The sequence below is a fragment of the Anas acuta genome, chromosome 5 (genome assembly GCF_963932015.1).
Source record: "Anas acuta chromosome 5, bAnaAcu1.1, whole genome shotgun sequence".
Classification (NCBI taxonomy): Eukaryota; Metazoa; Chordata; class Aves; order Anseriformes; family Anatidae; genus Anas; species Anas acuta.
The window spans coordinates 28,715,508-28,734,076 of NC_088983.1; the positions used below are offsets into that span (position 1 = coordinate 28,715,508).

Genomic DNA, 18,569 nt, shown 5'->3' on the forward strand with positions numbered 1-18,569 from the left:
GTATATGTACAAACACCCACTCACATAGGGGAAGAAAATAAAGTTAATTTCCTGTTAAAACTGAGGATTGTGCTACCAGAGATCAGTTGTGTGGTGCAATTGAAATGAGATTCCATTTTTATCTAGAAATTCATATTTATAAAATTCAAAGCAATAACTAAACATTTCTTTTGAAAACTAAGCAGTTTATTTTAGCCTCACGAGTTATATTTATTTCTGTAAGTCAGAAAGGTTAAGGGAATGTCCAAATATAGTTTGGATACGGTTTAATTTGTGCTGCAGCTATAATTATTTAAGAAATGCCCACTATTGTAATTGAAGGTGAACTTTCATAGTGCTTTTCTTTAATACATTAAAGCACAGGAATGAAAATAAGCTTTGAGACAGCTCTTAGTACTCTGGAAAGCAGTTTCCAGCCCATTCACACTTTAATTTTATCTGAATGTGAACCTTAAGCTGCAAGAATTCTTAATAACCCTTCAGTTGCTGGTCAGATTCAGGAAAATATTCTAAAATGAAAAATCTTTAGGTTTTTGTGGCCTTTATTTTGGGTCTGACTTCAACTAGATAACTGTCCTAATAATTTGTAGCAATGTTTCTTGGGAAGCAGCAGCTAGAGGCATCAGAACAGCCCGCTGTAGAGGATAAACCATCTCAGGGCATCATATAACGCAGAAGAAAAAATGAACTGTATTGAAAAAAAAAAAAAAAGAAAGAAAAACACAACAATTTGGCCACCTAACTATACAAATACAAATAATTTGTTGTTACTCTGTTTCATCAGTATAGTGCATGCACACGGGTAAATACTGCTCAAAGAGAGCAATATTGAAACTAGAAAATGGAGAGAAGAGTGCTCTGTAGGTTCTAGGCAGAGGCAGTCTAGTTACAAGACAAAAAAATACAACTTATTTGGTCTATATTTTGATAAGTCATTCTAGCAAACAATATCATCTTAGTCTTCTCAATAAAATTAATAGTGGATAAACATTCAGAGATTTGAGTAGAGATTGCATCATATAGAGTCTCTCAGATTCTTCCAGATCTCATGAGTCTACAAAGTGGGTTGTGAAAGTGTTATGAGAGAAGAGTTTGTGCTGATTTTTTTTTTCCGTGCTTCTAATTCAAGCTAGAGATTCTGTGAAAATGTTCTTTATTGTGGCATTTTATCATTGGCGATTTAGGTCTTGACTCGCAAACAGAAGAAATAGTGTGAAGAAAAGATAAGGAAGCCTTTCTAAATATGAAAAGTCTATTTGTTTCTGGTTTGGTCTGATATTATGTGAAACTGATTCTGTTTGGATTAAAGACCAGAATTTTAAATGTATAAAGCAACTCTGAGGCATATGGGTGATCAGTATGATTTTCCTCACTGTTCTGTAGCTATTTGTCTCTCTGTATGTTTAGGAACTTATTTATTATGTTTAAAAAATCCAACATTACTAAGAAGTGTGCTAGAGGCTGAAAGTCTCAGCTGAGGGTTTGGCTAACTGCTTCTGATCCTACCTCTCCTGCAGGTGAGACACTAGGGGCTGAGTTGTACATGTACCTTATCTTGCCCCCTAAAAAAGTAAATCATCACAGTCATTTTAATGGCAAACAAGATCTCTCTCTGCTTTCCTAGGTAACGTTTGTCACGTGTTTTGTGGTATGATATTAACCTTGACATGGGAATCTCATGATTCTCAAGGCAAGTAGAACACAAAGGGTGGCAATGCTGAGCCCCCCCTTAATTCCACTCCTGCATGTAGTATATTCCCTTGGGTTTTGTCTATTCTGGACTGTAGTAGCTAGCTTAGTTTTCACCTAAAACTGCCTAATTCCTACTGGCTGCATTGAGCATATTTGAGCTGATGTTCAGCCCTCACTGCGGAAATTTTGCTTTGCAGAAATGTGAATCTATGAAGTGGGCTGATAATTTTAATAAAGCATTTGACTGTAAATTGCTTTGTAAACATCATCACATATCTGCACAGGGAGATAGGAATATTAAAAACATTTTTTTCTGTGCAGCAGAACTTAAGTTGTAAGGTACACAGACTTGTTAACATCTTGAGTTGAGAGGAATAGTAGCTGGAGAAGAGAAAATAAATAAAATACTGTTAAAAATAAAATACAGTTTTCTGTATCTAACTTAGTAGAGAATAATTTCTCTAGGCCAAAAAATACATTGTTGAGCTGCGCATGTGCTTTGGAGCCACAAACAGAAACAGAGCCCACATACCAGAGTAGTTAGTCCCAGCCAGTTTCTGTCTCCAGCATATCAGCTCATAAAATTTCCTGTCTTTTGCAATAGTAATAACACAGCATATTCTGTAGCTATTAGGTTGAACAGGAAAACTTACGTGTTTCAGGTCAAATTTTCCACACAAAAAATACAAACCCAGTTAATAAGTACACATCTAGAATTCTGCTCAATATATAAACTACATTTTCTGTCTTAAAAGTTTTCTTATGTACAATTTTTTCAGGTTTCTACTGATCCCTCGATATGCAAAGCAAGTATGCAAGTTCAGGCCCATGTTCTCCTCTTGACTTCAGTCAGGCTACTCATGCATTAGTGTCATCCACCAGCTTTGGTGAGACGGGCTGCAGAGTGACTTTTTACATTTAGGTAGAAACTTTTGTACAGAGTGCCTTTTAAAGAAGGGTTATGTAGCTAGCCATGTTGCACACACAACTTGGTAAATGTGATTATTTATTTTAGCAACTTTCAAGCTGCAAAGTGCTTCTGCTTCATACTCCAGCAATTTGTACGTTGGGCTAAACATAGAATAGGCACTGTCATGACCATTATTTAGGTACTTTATAAGACTTTCAAAACTGTATGTCCCAGCCTACATAGATGGCCCGATAGACATCTTTGGAAGTCCCTTTGGAGACATCCGTCGGTGCCTGCATACAAATATGATCTTGGGTTCACAAGAGACAATGACAAGATCTGGATTTGAGCAGCTGCAGGACTAAAATAGAGCAAAAGAGGTTGCATTTGAAATCAGACTTTGGATTTAGAAAGCTGTTATGATAATAGGATGAAGGTGAGCAGTTGAGAATCTAACCCTACATTTTCCACAAAGATGTGTTTGCTAAACTTAAGTCTCTGGTTTGAAATTATTAAAAAGAAGAAGGAGAAAACAAAACAAACAAACAAAAAAAAAAAAAGCAAAAGCAAAAAACTGTGGTGATTTCTGTGGTTACTGAAATTTGCAACCACATGTTTTGATGTAGCATGTTGGTCATAAGAAAATTTTGTTAATAGCAGCAGTTCTCTCTTAATCTCTCTTCCCCCCCAGAAACGTTTCTTTGCAAGTACAATTACATAAAACACTTTTACTAAGCTATTTCAGAAGGATTTAGATTTTCTTTTAGGTTGTTTCTCTGATGGTTGTGGCACAAAACTTCAGTCACAGCTGAGTTCTTTAAATGCCCCCACAATATGCCTGGTAGTTAAGACTGAATTAATTTTCATGCTGCGTTTTTCTAACGTGCTTAGGTAGCTTCTTCATTAAAAAATCACTTACGTACCCATGTTTGCCACTTTAGAGACATTTTTCCTTTGGATTGCAATCTTTCCTCTTCAGTACAGAAACACTCGCCACCCTAGCTTTTCACTAAGAGATATGGGCACAGGGACAACTTCACTGAGCTGCAGCAGTACAGGGGCAGAGGTTGGATCACTATGGGCAAATATTACATATACAGATGAGTGATCATAGAATCATAAGCTTAAAATTATCCTTTCTCTTCTCCTTCCAATCATCCTGTGTTGGTTGGTTTAAGGTTTCCTCTAAGATATTGTATGGGTGTAGAGATTAACATGACGTACCATCATTCTTGATTCCAGCCCTGGCTCGTTTCTGTGTTTAATCATACCATTGTGTCGTATATTTGAGCAAATTTCTGGAAGGGCGGGAACTCTGACCCTGACAAGGTATAGACTAATGCCTCTTGGCAATGCTGATATTCCAGCCCATTCTTTTCAAAAGGGAAAAAAAATGAAAAGGGGGAAAAAAAAAAAAAAAAAAAAAAAAAGGCTGCATCTTAGAATTCCAGTTGGAACAGACTCTGCTTTTATTATTATTATTTTTTTTTTTTGGCCAGTGAACCAAGAGAGAGGCTAAAATGGTAGGGAAGTGCTTGGGGATATTAAAAGACAACAAATAAGCCCTCTTTATGATATCTTAATGCTCTTACATATTTCTGAAGAAAAACTATTGCTAATGTGTTAGTATTAGTTCTCCTATTGCTTGATTAAGTAGTTTATAACCTTATGGTGAGACGACAGGCTGCTAGGTATTTTTTTCCCAGTGAAATACAGCCTGACATTCAAAACCAGAGGCCTGTGTTTGCCAGGTCTTGCTGTATAAGGGAGATCCTAATCTCAACAAGATAAACTGCTTAAATAAAAGTTGATGAAAGAACAGTCCGAATAGTGGATTACACTCTCGCTGTTTTACAGTGCTTTGCTTTAGGACAATTCTTTGCTTGTATCCTTGGAGAAGTCAGTCAAAGAGCTGCAGTTTTAGGTGTTCTCAGAGTTTTATTAATCATGATTTTTTCCCAGTTAATTTCTGTTCAGTTCTTGCATTTTCATTCTGGGCTTGGAAAGAAACTATGGGGAAAGGGTTAAGAGCATGCTTTGCTCTTCATCTGTTTTAAATCCATAAATGTGAGCCCCTGTGCTGTTTCTAGGTTTCAGATTACTCCCTGTGATTTATAGGAAAAGGCTGTTCTCCGCAAGTTGAAATCCCATGTGTTTCTCCACCATTGTAAAACAACAAATCTTTGAGTATGCTTCCAGTTGCAAAAATTGCAGTTTTGAGCCACTTTTGTAACTGTTTTTTGTTGTTGTTGTTTTTTCTTTTTCGATGTGATGGCATTGACATGGGAAGTGAGGTCCCCTTGTCCTAATGCTATCCGTGCAAGGTTTTACAATGCTTTTCACAGCAGCTTACACAGACTGTAGCAACACCCTTGTGTTTATAGTCTTCTATCACTCTGCTTTTGGAGGATACACCCACTAAAAAGTGCAGCTGGAGGCAGACACGTATCATTCTGTATAAATTACATGCAGAGCACATACAGAGATGGCAGGCTGAGAGCTGTGATGACCTAGCAGTCAGTGTGCTCCCATTCACTTCTGATGTCTCACGGTGTAAATCAGTGCAGAATTTGGCCTCATATATTTTTGGTTGATTTTTGTGGGAGTGATATATATTTAAAAAAAAATTTTTTTTGAGTTGTCTCATCATGTAATCATGATGTGGTGTGAGTTCAGAATATAATGCTTACAAACAGCTTCACAACAGTGACATCCATCTTCCCTTTTTCATTATTAAATGGCAGGAGAATTTACCAATCACTTTTGTGGTAGAAAGCAACATGGAAAATGTTAAGGATTTCTGAAATAGTCTTATTGCTAATTTTGGTAATGTAAATATTACTAATACAGTCAATGGCCTTTTCCTTTCAGATATTTTTCCTGTTGTAATTCCTGTCTCTCCAACAGGAGAGCTGCTTTATTTTGTCAGTTGGAACTATGCAATTATTTTCATTTGCTTTGAACAGCTGAGATGCTCTCTAAGTTTAGCTACTTGGCCTTGGTAGAATAGCATAAAGCTGCAAAGGTGTATAACTGAATCTAACTTCTTGCCTATGATTCATGAAGAAAAACTTGTCTTTGTCTCTACTCCACGTTATTTTAGAATGCACTATTGCTGAGATGAGGCAAAAAAGTAAAGGAGTTTCTGGCTGAAGTCATTGTGTGAAGTTAAATAAGTAGCAATGCCATGTTGTTTTGACCTTCTATAGATCGCCAGTGAACTGCATCAGTAATTGATCTAATAAAAGCCTATTTCTTTTGTCTCAAAACAAAAGGCTAAATAGGATGTTGTTGTAGTATTACCTGATGTGTCTTAATTAAGAAGGGGGATACAGCACGTATTAAATTAGTAAATTCAAGTCTTGTGTAAAGTGGAAATCAATAAGCAAGACTTCTTAATGAGTCCTGATCGTACTTTTAATTTTTTTTTGTCTACTTGTTTTCTGCCTTAGACATTTTTGCATGTCTTTTTTTTTTTTTTTTTTTTTTTTTTAATTTTGCATATTGCTTGTTCTGAGCAATGCAATTTAAGCTAAATAGAAAAGCCAGTCTCAGACTTGAGTTTGCAGTGGTCTGGCAGCACCCTAGGATGAATACAACAAAGAGCTACCTTGTAGTGTTAACAACTTGTTGAGCATAATGAAGTAGTGTAACAGAAGCCAGTTTAATATCCAAAGGTTATTGTAAGTTTAATAGGCCAACAACAGAGAAACAAGCAACCATAGGCAATATGGTTATTTCTTTCCAGTATTGCTGATTTTAGCCCTGTGGATCCTTGTATAATTCAGAGCCATGAATGACAAACTCAGAAAAACAAAACAAAACTTTTAACCAGATGCTGCAAAATACTAACATTCGTGTCTTTCCTTGTGCAGTGAACTACAGCTCTATTGTCTTCTATCTTCAGCTTCTTTGGAAAAAGAGTTTATCTTGTCAGACAGTGTCTGGAAGACAATGCCATATATTATTATTTAGTTATCTGTGATCTCATTTGTGTCTAGTTACTTTCAAATTGTTTGGCTTTGAAAACATGTAAAAATAGCCGGGTTCTGTCTCAACAAGATGCAGAGAGTGAAGAGCTGAATGAAGGTTCACTGTGGTTTGATAATGGGGAATTCACCAGATTAGGGAAACATAACCAATACTGAGAAAAAGGGGGCTGTTTTTATATTTCTCTTTCATTTGTAACAGGGGTATTTCACTCCCTTTCAAAAATCCTTTTGTTTTCCTTTGTTTTTTCCATGCCGTTTGTGCAACTCTTTATACCCTGTTAAAAGAGAAGTAAAAACAGAATTGTGAAAATATATAGTCAAGACTGTTTAGGATGTACGAGAAATATCATGCTTTAGTCTGGTTTGAACACAAACCTTTATACTAAGGGTTAAGTTCTTAGCTAGCATCATTGGCAGAACAGAAATGAACTCTCTGATGTTCATCCCTGCATAGCGTTAGCCCAGAAAATGTAGATATCATCTTTATTCTAGTAGCTACAGCTATTTATCTTGCTTCTAGAAGTACTGTGTATTTGAGCATTCCACCCAAGAGAAGTTGAACAAAGTAGAGGCTGGAACTCCAAAATCCCATGCTGTTTAGCTATTCATAATTGTTATTTGTAGCTGGAAATGAGGTTTTGTTTTGTTTGTCCGGATGTGCTAAGGAACAGAGGGACAACTGGGGATGGGCTGGGAGGTCAGCATGCTAGAAAACTTTGCATTTAATGGTGTGCTCATCTTCCTTATCCCATGGCCAGTCTTTCACTACCACATAAACGCTTTGCAGTTCCTGAAAATTCAGCTGTGAAATGGTTCCACCTTGAGTAACAGCAATATAGCCCTTGTGCAGCAGTACGAATATTAGAGAGTTTGTACTTCAGGTAAGTTATGTAGCTAACCTCGTGAGACTCATGGTCCCTATCAGAAAAACAGCATCCAAAGCCATCTGCACTTTGTGCCATCTCTTGCTGATCTTGCAGTGGTAACCTGTGTTAATTCTGGGTTAGAAAAGCAAAGCTTCTTCCCCTTTTCAGGCCTACATTTTAGATTGCCTTGATAAGAGCATAGTTTAAAGGGCCAGACTGATTAGCTGTACTTTCCAGACACACTCTGAGTCTCAAATTACCATTAATGCTTTATACAAGTCAAGTCAAGTCATTTCAGCTGGTTCTCTGCTTTCCATATTAACCCCCATCTTCTGCTTCCCCAGCACCATCTCCCAAGCCATCCTTGCAGACCTCTGGTCACCTGCCACCATTACTCTTAGCCTCCCAAAGCAGCAGAAAAGTCACAGTGCTGTGCTAAAGCCATCCTATGTGCCTTTCACCTACATATTTTATGTTAAAAATAAACAAAAATAAAAAAAACAAAAAAACAAAACTAACACAACGACAAATACAGTGGGAGAATACAGTATGGGGAGGAGCTTGGTTATGTTAATTCAGCTTAAGCTAATTACCCCGGGGCTATGTTCACATTCAGTAAACAATAACCAAAATGTTTACTGCTTGAAATGTTCACCAGGGGAGTGGATTTGACATTACTTTTACGCAGTATTCTTGTAGAGCAATTTATGATTTTACAGTCACTCAGAGTCCTATGGGAAGTTAGCCTCCACATTCCCCTAGGTAGGAAACACAGTTATATTAGGGAATGCGCAGTTAAGTCAAAGCAGCTCACATTCTTAAAATTCACCACTTCAAACACCCTATTCTCTCTAAACTGTTAATGCAAAAATCCTTGTAGAAGTTGTTTGCTGCTGACTTTGAATTATTCAGTGCTCAGATGAAGTTATATCTGTTCAGGAGCAACTGGCAAACATGAGTAAGAGTTAAGTAGGCATCGATCTTTCATAACTAGATAACTTGTTTGCCTTTAATTACTGGAATGCCTTTTCCTGTAAGACCAAAGAAGTTCGAAAAATGTATTGTTCCTGCTATTTGTGATTTGTGATTCTCCTTTTTTTTTTTTTTTTCTTCTCCTAAAAATAATATCTATTATTTCAGCATCCTTTTTGCATTTAAACCTGTAAAGACCCTGGAGAGTGAGCACTAGAGGGATGGCTGCATTCATTTCATTTGTGTTGTTACTCATTTCTAATTTTACTTTCTCAAATAGATGGGAAAACTAGAGGGCAAAGTCTAGTAAAAAAATGTTTGTCCATTGAAAATAAGCACATTAATACATTTGAAAATGTTCTGGGAGCATTTATATAAACATTAAGCTTGGCTGCAGCCCATTTAATAAAACTTTGCTTTTGTAACTGGTTTGTTCTTCAAGTGTCGTTGTACTTTTCTGACACTTTGGGGCAGTTTTTACTAGTTTGTCCTTAAGGTGATTTTTGTGAATTGCTTATGGGGGAGGGTATTTTTTGAGAGGCCCTGGTTAACATATAATGATGGCTGCAAAAGTACATCAGAAGTAAGCAGCAGTTGCCAAGCCCTAGAACCAAAAGCAAGAAATTAGGTAGCTCACATTATTTGAATGAAGCAGTGATTCTGTTTTTGTTCCTGGGTACAGTGTGCAAGCACTTCCTATTACTGGACACACAGCCATGAAAACTAATCCATCCTAACTCATCACATGGAAAATGTTGTCCAATAAAAGAGGCTCCCATCAAGTGTAACGTGTAGGGAATGACCGAATGTGTGAAAAGACAAGAATAACCTTGAGCCACAGCAAATTCTATACCAAAAGCCCCTAGAGGACTAACGATGAAAGATTTCATTAGACTTAAATGCACTAATGAAATGTCTTAATGTAGTTACTCTGAATCTCTTCCACCAGATTTTGTTACAAGGACAGATTTTCAGTGCCTGAATGGAAAAAATATTTCAGTTCATATGCACAACATATTATTAAAATCTGATGTGTTAAAGATAAAGTTCAAGTCTAAATAATGATTAGTGCCAAAAACTTCAGGCCAATCAACTGCAGTCTTCGTTCTTAATACTTCAGCTCTGTCTTAAATCCGAAATTTAAGAAGACTGCAGAGAATTTAAATATGTTTGAAAACTGAGCTTGACTTCAAATCAGTTTTAGGTTTACTGAGAAGAGGGTATTTTGTAAAAGATATTGTAATTCCATGACTCTCTCCTACTGAGTTTTCCTTCTGGTTAAACTCATTCTGAAGAGCGTTGTTGACCTTTTCACTCCAATAATATCAGTGTCCTTGTACGTGGGGACGTCTGTGCCAGACGTTAACGGGCCTGAAAATAATATGTTCTACATATGAACAAAATATAAGTGTTACAAATAGGAAATTAACACCACCTTTCCTCTGTCTTGTTGCTTTAATATTTCTGTTAACACTACACCAATATATGGAATACCTTTCTAGGATGAGAAGGGGGACACGCTTATAATGAGATTACTAAGGTTTTGATATCAAATTCAGCAGCATTTTAAGGACAGCAAATATTTCTAATTAGCAGATTTTTTTTTCTATATAGCTCTTTACTGAAAGACTTGTGTATTTTAGAACAGGGACGAATCTTACAAAACTTAATTAAAACAAGCAAACCAAAAGTTTTTAGTTATCTTAAAATGTGAAACAACCAAACCATGCAACTGTTTACTTCCTGATGTTTGCAGAAAAAAAAAAAAAAAAAAAACTTAGAATCTTAGCCTTGGTCCCAAAAGTATTCTTCTGGGGAAGCCCTGCAGGTCCCTTAGCAGGAATGAGACGGCAACGTACCTGCACTGCAGACAGATGCTGGCCAAAGCCTAGGACCTTTGCTGTGGCTGTCTGTGAATGCAGGACTGTGGAATGAGTCATACCTTTGGGAGGGTACTGAGGTTTTGGCTGTGCTGTGAAAAATAAATAATATTGCAATACTAATGGCTCTATTACAATAGAAGTTTGGGGCATTTATAAATATATAGCTTTCCAACCAAATGTGAATGTCTGTAAAAGTACCTTAAGTTCTTCAGTATGCTTGTTTTCCAAATTATGTGAAATTCCAGTCCAGATTTCTGATGGACTAATGAAGAGATCGGGTTTCCTCCAAATGGCTTGTGGTAGGTTAAGTAACCTAACAACAAAAGAAGGCAGAAAAACTAATGATTTCTAGTCATATTATTCTGTCAGGCTTCCTTTTGTAGCGTGGGTGCTCAAGCCATTCCATCTTGCTGCGGGGTCATTTTCATTGTCCTCATTGGTTTTGCTTCAAGGAGTGCCTGCATTAGCAACAGGTTATTTTTCCAGTGTACAAATAAAGCAAACCTCATTTCTAAGTGTCAGAATAGGAAAAACTTAAGCTTGTATGAAGCTATTGACCCTACACCTACCAGGATGGTTTTCTGTTATTGATTTGATGTTATATTCTCCTTAATCATCCTAGATAATCCCTACAGGTTCTGACAATTTTCCTGATTCATGGGCAGCTTCAGACCCTAATGGTCTGATTTTAAGTCCACTGGAAGCGTTGTGTAGTATGTGCTGTGTTCAAGATCATCTTGGTGTCCTATTTATATTGAGACAGAAGTGTATCGGTAGCCAGTGAAAGCTCCTGGCAGTTAGCGGCTGTGCAGTACGTTCTGTATGAGGAGCTGTTGGTCTTGGTCCGAGACAGGACAGTAGATATTTCCGGCCATATGGCTGAAGCCCAAATGAACGTTTGAACTGTAATGTTCTTCCTGCCCCTCCTATAACTGATCCCAACACTGGCACAGGGGACAATGCAACGTGTGGTGCTCTCATCGCCTTTCTAGGTTACATCCACGAAGCAGAAAGGATATTTTAGCTGTTTGGGCTGACTTTCACCAACATACAATTCATGGAAACAAAACTACTAAGTATTACTAGAAAAAATAAAGTCTTTTTTTAATCTGATTTTTCTTTGGAAAAGCTCATGCTGAGAGCTTGTCTAGCATTGGAAGCTGTAATTTTTAGGTTGATTTTACAGGCATAAAAAGCTACTTAAGCTTATTTTTGAAGGTAGTACACTGGGGTTGTTGGAATCAGTCAAGTGGTGATTGGCAAGTCACTTCAGATGTTGGTTATCATGAGGTTAATGGGCATGGTGAGAGTCTAAGCCTGATAAATGTTCCTGACAGGAAAACAGCTTCATTAAGCAAAAGGCAAAAGCCTTTCCTGCTGGCCCTGTTACTAATGCACTTACCAAACATGCTTTCTACCAAAGTTAGGCAAAACCGAACTTGCAGGTAGAGATTTCATTTGCAGGAGAGCTTAGCTCCCACAACTAAACTGAAATAGGCAAGCTTTCGAAAGTATCCCAGTAGTCCCTGTCTGAAAAGGAAAAAGTCCCCTGACTCATGGTGACCCAGCTCTAGCATGGACAAGGAGGTGATGGTACTGCCATGGGAGACATGGTCTACACAGACATAATTCTCCAAAGGGTGTCTTCTGCTTTCTTTGAGGATCATGCACCATGGGGGTATGGTGCTTCTGTATCTAGAAGCACTCTCAGATGATGTAATTTCCCGCCACACTTCTTTAAAATAAAATAAAATGTCTTCATGAAAATCTCATTCAGAGGATAACAAAGCATTGTGTGGCTGTTTGGCATATAACGATGCTGTATGTCCCCCCAGATTGCAGACAGTCATTCTGTAACTAGAATTGAGAGATGTCACGAGTGGCTGAACAAACAAATATCTCCAGTTAATGTTTAAGCTCTCAATTTACTAAAGCATTTGTTACCAGTTTGCAAAAGAGATCAAACAACTGTGAATCATAACCTTGGCTACTAATTAAATCCTTTATTCCCTTCTCTCATTGCAGAAGCATTTAATCTCAGGGAAGCAGGACAGCCTGTTGGGCAGAATTAGATTTTACAGCATAAGCAGAAACAAGCTTACTGCAAGGTTTCCTATTGCAGTTGGAAATGTAAAGGAACAAAATGAGAATATTAACTTCCATTCCTGGCATCAAAGTTCATGTTAGCGCTGAAAAAATGATTGATTTAAAATTACTGCATTGGAAAATCATTTTGGTGGTGTAGTATTGTTATTTCACTGAATGGTGAATCTCATTTTTATTATCCTACTGCCTTGTGTACAGATGAGGTTCTGCACCTAGACAGAAGATGAGGGATTTGGTGTACTTTACTAGTGACCGTATGCCCCAAAGAAAAGTGTTTTAGTTAAAAATAATGGACTGTGAAGAACACCCCAGAGGAAATGAGGCATAAAACAAAATACTACAAGCAGTTTTACTGCAATTGAAATGTATTTCTATTTGTCATAAGTTGTTGTTGTGTGCATTATGCTGTGTATATCTGCATGAAAGTTACCCTATCATACCTTTAATACCTAACACCAAATTCAGCAGCATTTATCTTTTTGACTCTAACTCTGTGAAGAAGAACTTAAAAAGATAAATGCTTTATTTCCTTCTGGTTTTGTGGAAGTTGTCCTTGTTGTGAGCAGTGATGCAGCGGGGGCTCTCGGAATAGCGACACCAGTAACTAAGATTGGGCTGACTCAGTTCACCGGGAGTCGATCCAAGAAGGCAGCTGGCCCAGTTAGAAGAAGTGAATTTCCATTCTTATAACGTGAGCATGATGTTGCAGTCAAGTGTACATGAGAGGGGACCTGGACAGAGTCCTGTGAGAGCCTTCTGTAAGGTATTAATAGGGAAGGGCCTCCCGTACAAACCCAAGCACAGATTCAGGGAACGCTACGTAGTTAATGAGGTGCAGTCACTCCGAATGAAGGCACATCATGGTTGGTGGACCTGTGTTGAAAAGCTTCACGTCATTAGTTTGAAAAGCAATCCTATTTTATGGAGAAAGTTGTGGTTTTTTTGTTTTTTTGTTTTTTCTGTTGTTGTTAAATTTAAGTGATGTCTGTAGCAAAAAAAAAAAAAAAAAAAAATCTAACTGATAGAACAGTATCTGCAAATAGAAGATCAGAGCGTTTTGTTTTATTTTTGTTTTGGCTTTTGTAGTTGGAGAAAGCTATTCTCCCATAAAGAGTGAGTTTTCAGAAAGGCTCCGCTTGCTGTATTGCTCACAGGACAGGCACCCAAGATTGGCACACACAGAACTTCTCTTTGCTGGGAGAAATTTGTCCTGAGGAGCTACCTGAATACTCACTGATGCTCCAGGCTATATTTAACTAAAGAGGATTAGGTAATAGCACGCTGTAATATACTGAAGACTCAAGCTTGTACACGACTTAAATACAATTTTTCCATCCTATAGTGAAAATGAACAAGGTCAGGTTCTACCAGGGGAGAAAATACTGCATAGGGACCTCTTCGTATGCCTAACCATCAGCATTTTTAGTAACAATTTATAATGATAGAACACCTGGAATATCTAAGGCCAGCTCTTCTTTGTCTGTTCCTTCCCCTAACCCATCACTGGAAGTCTACTTGTGAAAAAAATATAAAATGCCAGAAGTTCACCATTGAGAAACGAAAACATTGCCACATTGTTGTCAATATTGTCATTTAAATGTGCAGAGAATAGTAATAGTAATAGAGTGAGCAAGTAGGATAAGTCTTCAGCATAGCTTTGATATATTAATGGTGTGTTGTCTTTTTTTTTTTACTGTTAAGAAGAAAAAAATGTAATTCTAATAAGCTTTAAAAATAATGAAAAACAACAAATATCTGTTGCTGTTAATGAACGGATTTCTTTCATACGCTTCATGAAAAATAATTTTCTCAGATACTATGAAAATTTATATGAATAGCAAATTCTTGGTTTTGGATTTTTTTTTTTTAATTTTGTTTTTAGTTCATGTGCATGATAAGGGAGATATATTTGTTTTAAGACACTGTGGATTTCTTTATGTACACTTCCAATTCAGTTTGGGGATGCATGTGGATATAGAGGTTGCATTCAGCTACCACCGTATCATTTGTATTGTTTAGCAGTCTACTCAAAAATCTTCTAAGTGATTTTTTAATGGTTTTTGAAATCCAAATTCTTTGAGTGAAGGGGCATATTGCGCAAGACTTAGTGAAAAGAAAAGAAACAAAAGCTGTAATTCTAGAGTGTGTGTAAAAGCTCTGCATGGCTGAATATGCAGAAACTTGACAGCTTTTTTTTTTCTTTTTTTTTTTTTTGTGGAAAGGGAACTGGGAAAGACAAGTGGAGGTTTGCTTTGACATAGAGGTTGTGTGGACGCCAGTTTTTGCTGTGACATGTGTACTAACCTAGCACAGAGCAGACAAAATCCTGGATTTTTATAGCATTCTTGGGAGGTAGGGAAGGTCAAAATAGTAGTGTGCTGCACACACGGGACGAATCGCTACTACTAATGTTACACATCCATGTGTTGGTGAAGCACTTTCTGAAGGCTGCTAGTTTACAGTTTGGAAAGAGATGCTCCTTCACCCTACTCACCTGCTTTGTTTTCCCCATAGGCTGCGAGAACATCACCGTGCTGCGATTAAGGTGATTCGTAGGATGCAGTATTTTGTGGCAAAGAAAAAGTTTCAGGTGAGTTGTGAAGAGAAACCTGCTTTTCTAAATAAGACCTTTTATTCTCCTATTTCATTGTTTCTTTTAGAAACTTTAAGAGACAGACACAATTCATTTCAGTAATGGTGAGCTACACCCACTATTCTCTCCCTCCTTGAATAGGGTGGTTGTTTAGGAGCAGGTTAGTCAACTGTGGACACACTGGAAATAGGCTAAACTCCTGAAACGAGGTCTGAATTAAAATGTTATTTTCTACTAATGGACTTGACCTCTAACCCTCTGTTATCGCTCTTTCTTGCAGTGCAAGCATTCTCATATGTCTGCATTAATTCCAAACCGTATGTTACTGTCTTGCTGAGTCAGTAGAATTGGAGATTAAAATACTACCTCAGCCTTGTTTCTGTCTCTTTGCTCTATTACAATGAAGTCCTGATAAGAAACTGGGATGGAAATTGTTAGTGTATCAGAAGGCTTCTGCTTACTTTTCACTCATCCCATCTGCATAGGTAGGAGATTTCCTTCACAGTTTGTGAGATAGTCAGTTCTCTTTACTCCTGTCACCCTCACCAGCAAATATTTCCAGTGCATCACTTGCTGGGATATTGCAATACCGTAAGCAGTTCACAGTAGCTAATTAACCTGGTTGCCTGGTCTGAATAAAAATCTGTGACTGCAAACTTTCTAAGAACATGGTTTTTAAATCAATTTAACTAATCCAGCAAAAACACACATGTCAACAGCCTTCAGCTTGATTTAAACCATGTGAATATATCTATTTGTATAAGAAATATATTACTTGACTTAAAATGAATTAATAAGGGACAATCCATGGAGAACAGGCTTCACAGATGAAAATGCAAAGAAAAGGGGGAGGTTAACTGCCTGCATCCATTTTCAGGTATAACCTTGGCGCTATTGTGTATAAGAGACTAAAAAGCTTTCTCATGTTTAATCTACACCAAAAAAAAAAAGGCTGTGATGTGGTGGTGGATGATCCCTTTTCTTTCAAATATTTGAAAGGCAAAAAGTTTAGGAGGAAAAACCTGATGGTAATTAATGATCCAAGACAGCGTTGTTTCTGTAAAGTAACGCCTACTGCTACTTCAAAGCCTAGATTTTGACTTCATCACTGAAATTTAGAACCACTGTGTGAATTCTTCAGTAATTTTCTTCCTTGAATCTTTGTATCTTTCCTAAAAATCATTAGCCAAATTATAGGTAAGGTTGCCTTATGTGTTCCCAAATCTCTTTCAGTTGTGGATAATGTGGATAATACTGTCACCATTCAGGCTGAAATTTCCTATGACAGGGATTTTATTGGAGGAAACACATTCAGAAAGTTTCTGCTAGAAAATTTCACCTGTTATTTTTCTTAGACTGAAGTTAAGAAAGCCACAATGTCCAAACTACTTGAAAATACTTTCTGTAGTCATTTTGTTGAGAAGCTCCTTAATGCCTGATGATCAGTACTTGTAACTTGGAAAGGGATGTGGCCCATTCCAGTGATGTGTCTGTTGCTATTTGGTGAAAACCAGCCCAAATGTGGCCAGTTGCATTAAACTTTAATTTATTCTCATTCCGCAATCTGATTGTGATCCTTTGGTCTGTGGTAATTACAGAATCATTGCTCTCATAAAATCAGAACATAAAATATTTGCCACGGTATTAACTAAGCTACTTAGAAACAAGAAATCTACACATCATGGATCTACCTCCCAAGTGGTGTTTGTCAAAAACAGATTTGGAAAATGCCTGAACACTGTGCAACATTATCCACCTGGCAAGCAAATGAAACTCCCCTGCGGCAGATGACTTGATAGAAGCTGAAAAAGCATTTGACTGAATAGAATGGCACTATTCAGTTCTTGCTTGAAACTTGTTTGTACTCGGTGTCCCATTTGCTAAGCTGGCTTCTCAGTTGCGCTCTCACTTTCTCACCTGCAAAAGACCTCTTCCTGGCCATCTACAAAAACCCTTAACAAGGGCTGTCTCTTATCCTTCTTTAGTAGTGTTTATGCTTCCTGAGCTATTAATATGAGCTGTTAGTAAGGAGCTAAAAATCTAAGTTAAGCTAAAGTGAAATATCTTAAGTCACTACTGCATTCAAGTGATACACTGCTGTATCTGTCGGAAGCAGAGTCTTCCAGTACGGAGATATCTGATACTTCTCCATAATTTCTGAATACAAGGTTATGACCGCGTTTAAAAACTCTGAGAGCACCGAAAGTACAGTTTTCAAAAGCATCTAAGTAACCTAATGCACAAAGTCACCTTGAAATTCTAGCCACAAGGTGCTTTTGGAAATCTTTCCCGTAATTAGGAGATAACCACTGTCATTATTCTTTCCTCAAATGTATGTTGTAAATCTGCTTTGTTCTATTGTATGCACATAAAATAACCATAAGAAATCAAAATGTTTAAACACATGCCAAATAATGACTATATAGTTTGTACTAACCAGTCCAACACAATACCTGAAACTAAGGTAAAGAAGAATATGCATTCTAAAAACTTAATCTTTCAGATTTCTATGTAGCAGCTGTTTTCTGGTAGATACTCGTCTTTTAAACATTATGTTTATGTGAAAAGTAGCTTCCTAACAGAAAATTCAGATTTTTCCTTTACCTGTTGAAAAAAACAATTTCAGCTGAAGTCCATTGGACTATTCATGTTAAAAATGAGCTGGAAGAAGTAATTGCAAGGTCGGCACTTAAAAGCAGAATTTTTTAGACATGCCTCCAAAGCTTTTGGCAGGGAAACCATAGGAAGAAAGGGAGGAAGAGGAAAATTTTGCAAAATAGGTCTCAGCATGAACCCAGCATGGTTCTTAAACTATACCAGCTGTTTGCAGGATACACCTGTATGTCTAATTTTGTATAGATACTTTTTTTTTGAAGACTTCAATCAATAACAAGTGGTGATGGCACCACAAGCACAAATGTCAATTAGAAAAGAGACTTCCTGTTTGAAGAAAAAAAAAAAAAAACACACAAAAGCAACAACAACAACAAAACACAAGTAAAGAAAGAAAGAAATTGAAACTAAACAAAGAAATTTCAAAGGACATGAGAAGTATTACTGTGTGAAGCATCAAACATGCACATCATTTCCTCTTTAAAAGAAGGGTTCGGATTTTTACTGTGTTTTAACAACCAGGTCTGAGTACAGTCCATATGATGTCCTTGTAAGAACCCAGCATAACATTATAAACAATTAATACCTTTTTTATGGATGTGTTTATGCTCTTGTAAAGGGGCTATAACACTTGCAAGGTCTGTAGGACTGGTTCAAATTGTGTAGGAAAGATCTACTAGTAATCAGCACGAGTCCTGTGTGTCAGAAAAGCTGAATGATTTACTATTAAGGAAGGATTCTGTAGTTCATAGGGAAAAGAGTACTTAGAAATTAATGGTTTTACTAGGCTTTGTTCATTCTTCATACACAAAAGTGAATTTCACATATTAAGTATAAATCAGATATCTTCATCACTGTCTAACCTTATAACTGAATTTCAAAAAGCAATTCACCATGGTTAGTTATTTCCATTAGGTGAATTCATGGGTAAGTAACATTTGC

General features: G+C 37.1%; 1 protein-coding gene and 1 long non-coding RNA gene across 7 annotated transcripts in view; one reads left to right on the plus strand and one right to left on the minus strand.

Moving 5' to 3' along the window:
- Nucleotides 1–18,569, plus strand: part of KCNQ1 (potassium voltage-gated channel subfamily Q member 1) — a 389,773-nt gene that overhangs the window by 261,324 nt on the left and 109,880 nt on the right. For all 6 annotated transcript variants that reach the window (XM_068683465.1, XM_068683462.1, XM_068683458.1 and 3 more), the window contains one exon: nt 14,936–15,011. In XM_068683465.1, the coding sequence (XP_068539566.1) occupies nt 14,936–15,011 (76 nt within the window). The remainder of the gene's footprint in view (nt 1–14,935; nt 15,012–18,569) is intronic.
- Nucleotides 5,119–11,020, minus strand: LOC137858174 (uncharacterized). The gene is made up of 3 exons (XR_011097548.1): nt 10,514–11,020; nt 10,292–10,404; nt 5,119–6,869 (listed from the first exon to the last, which is right to left on the minus strand). It is a non-coding gene; the product is annotated as an uncharacterized lncRNA (long non-coding RNA).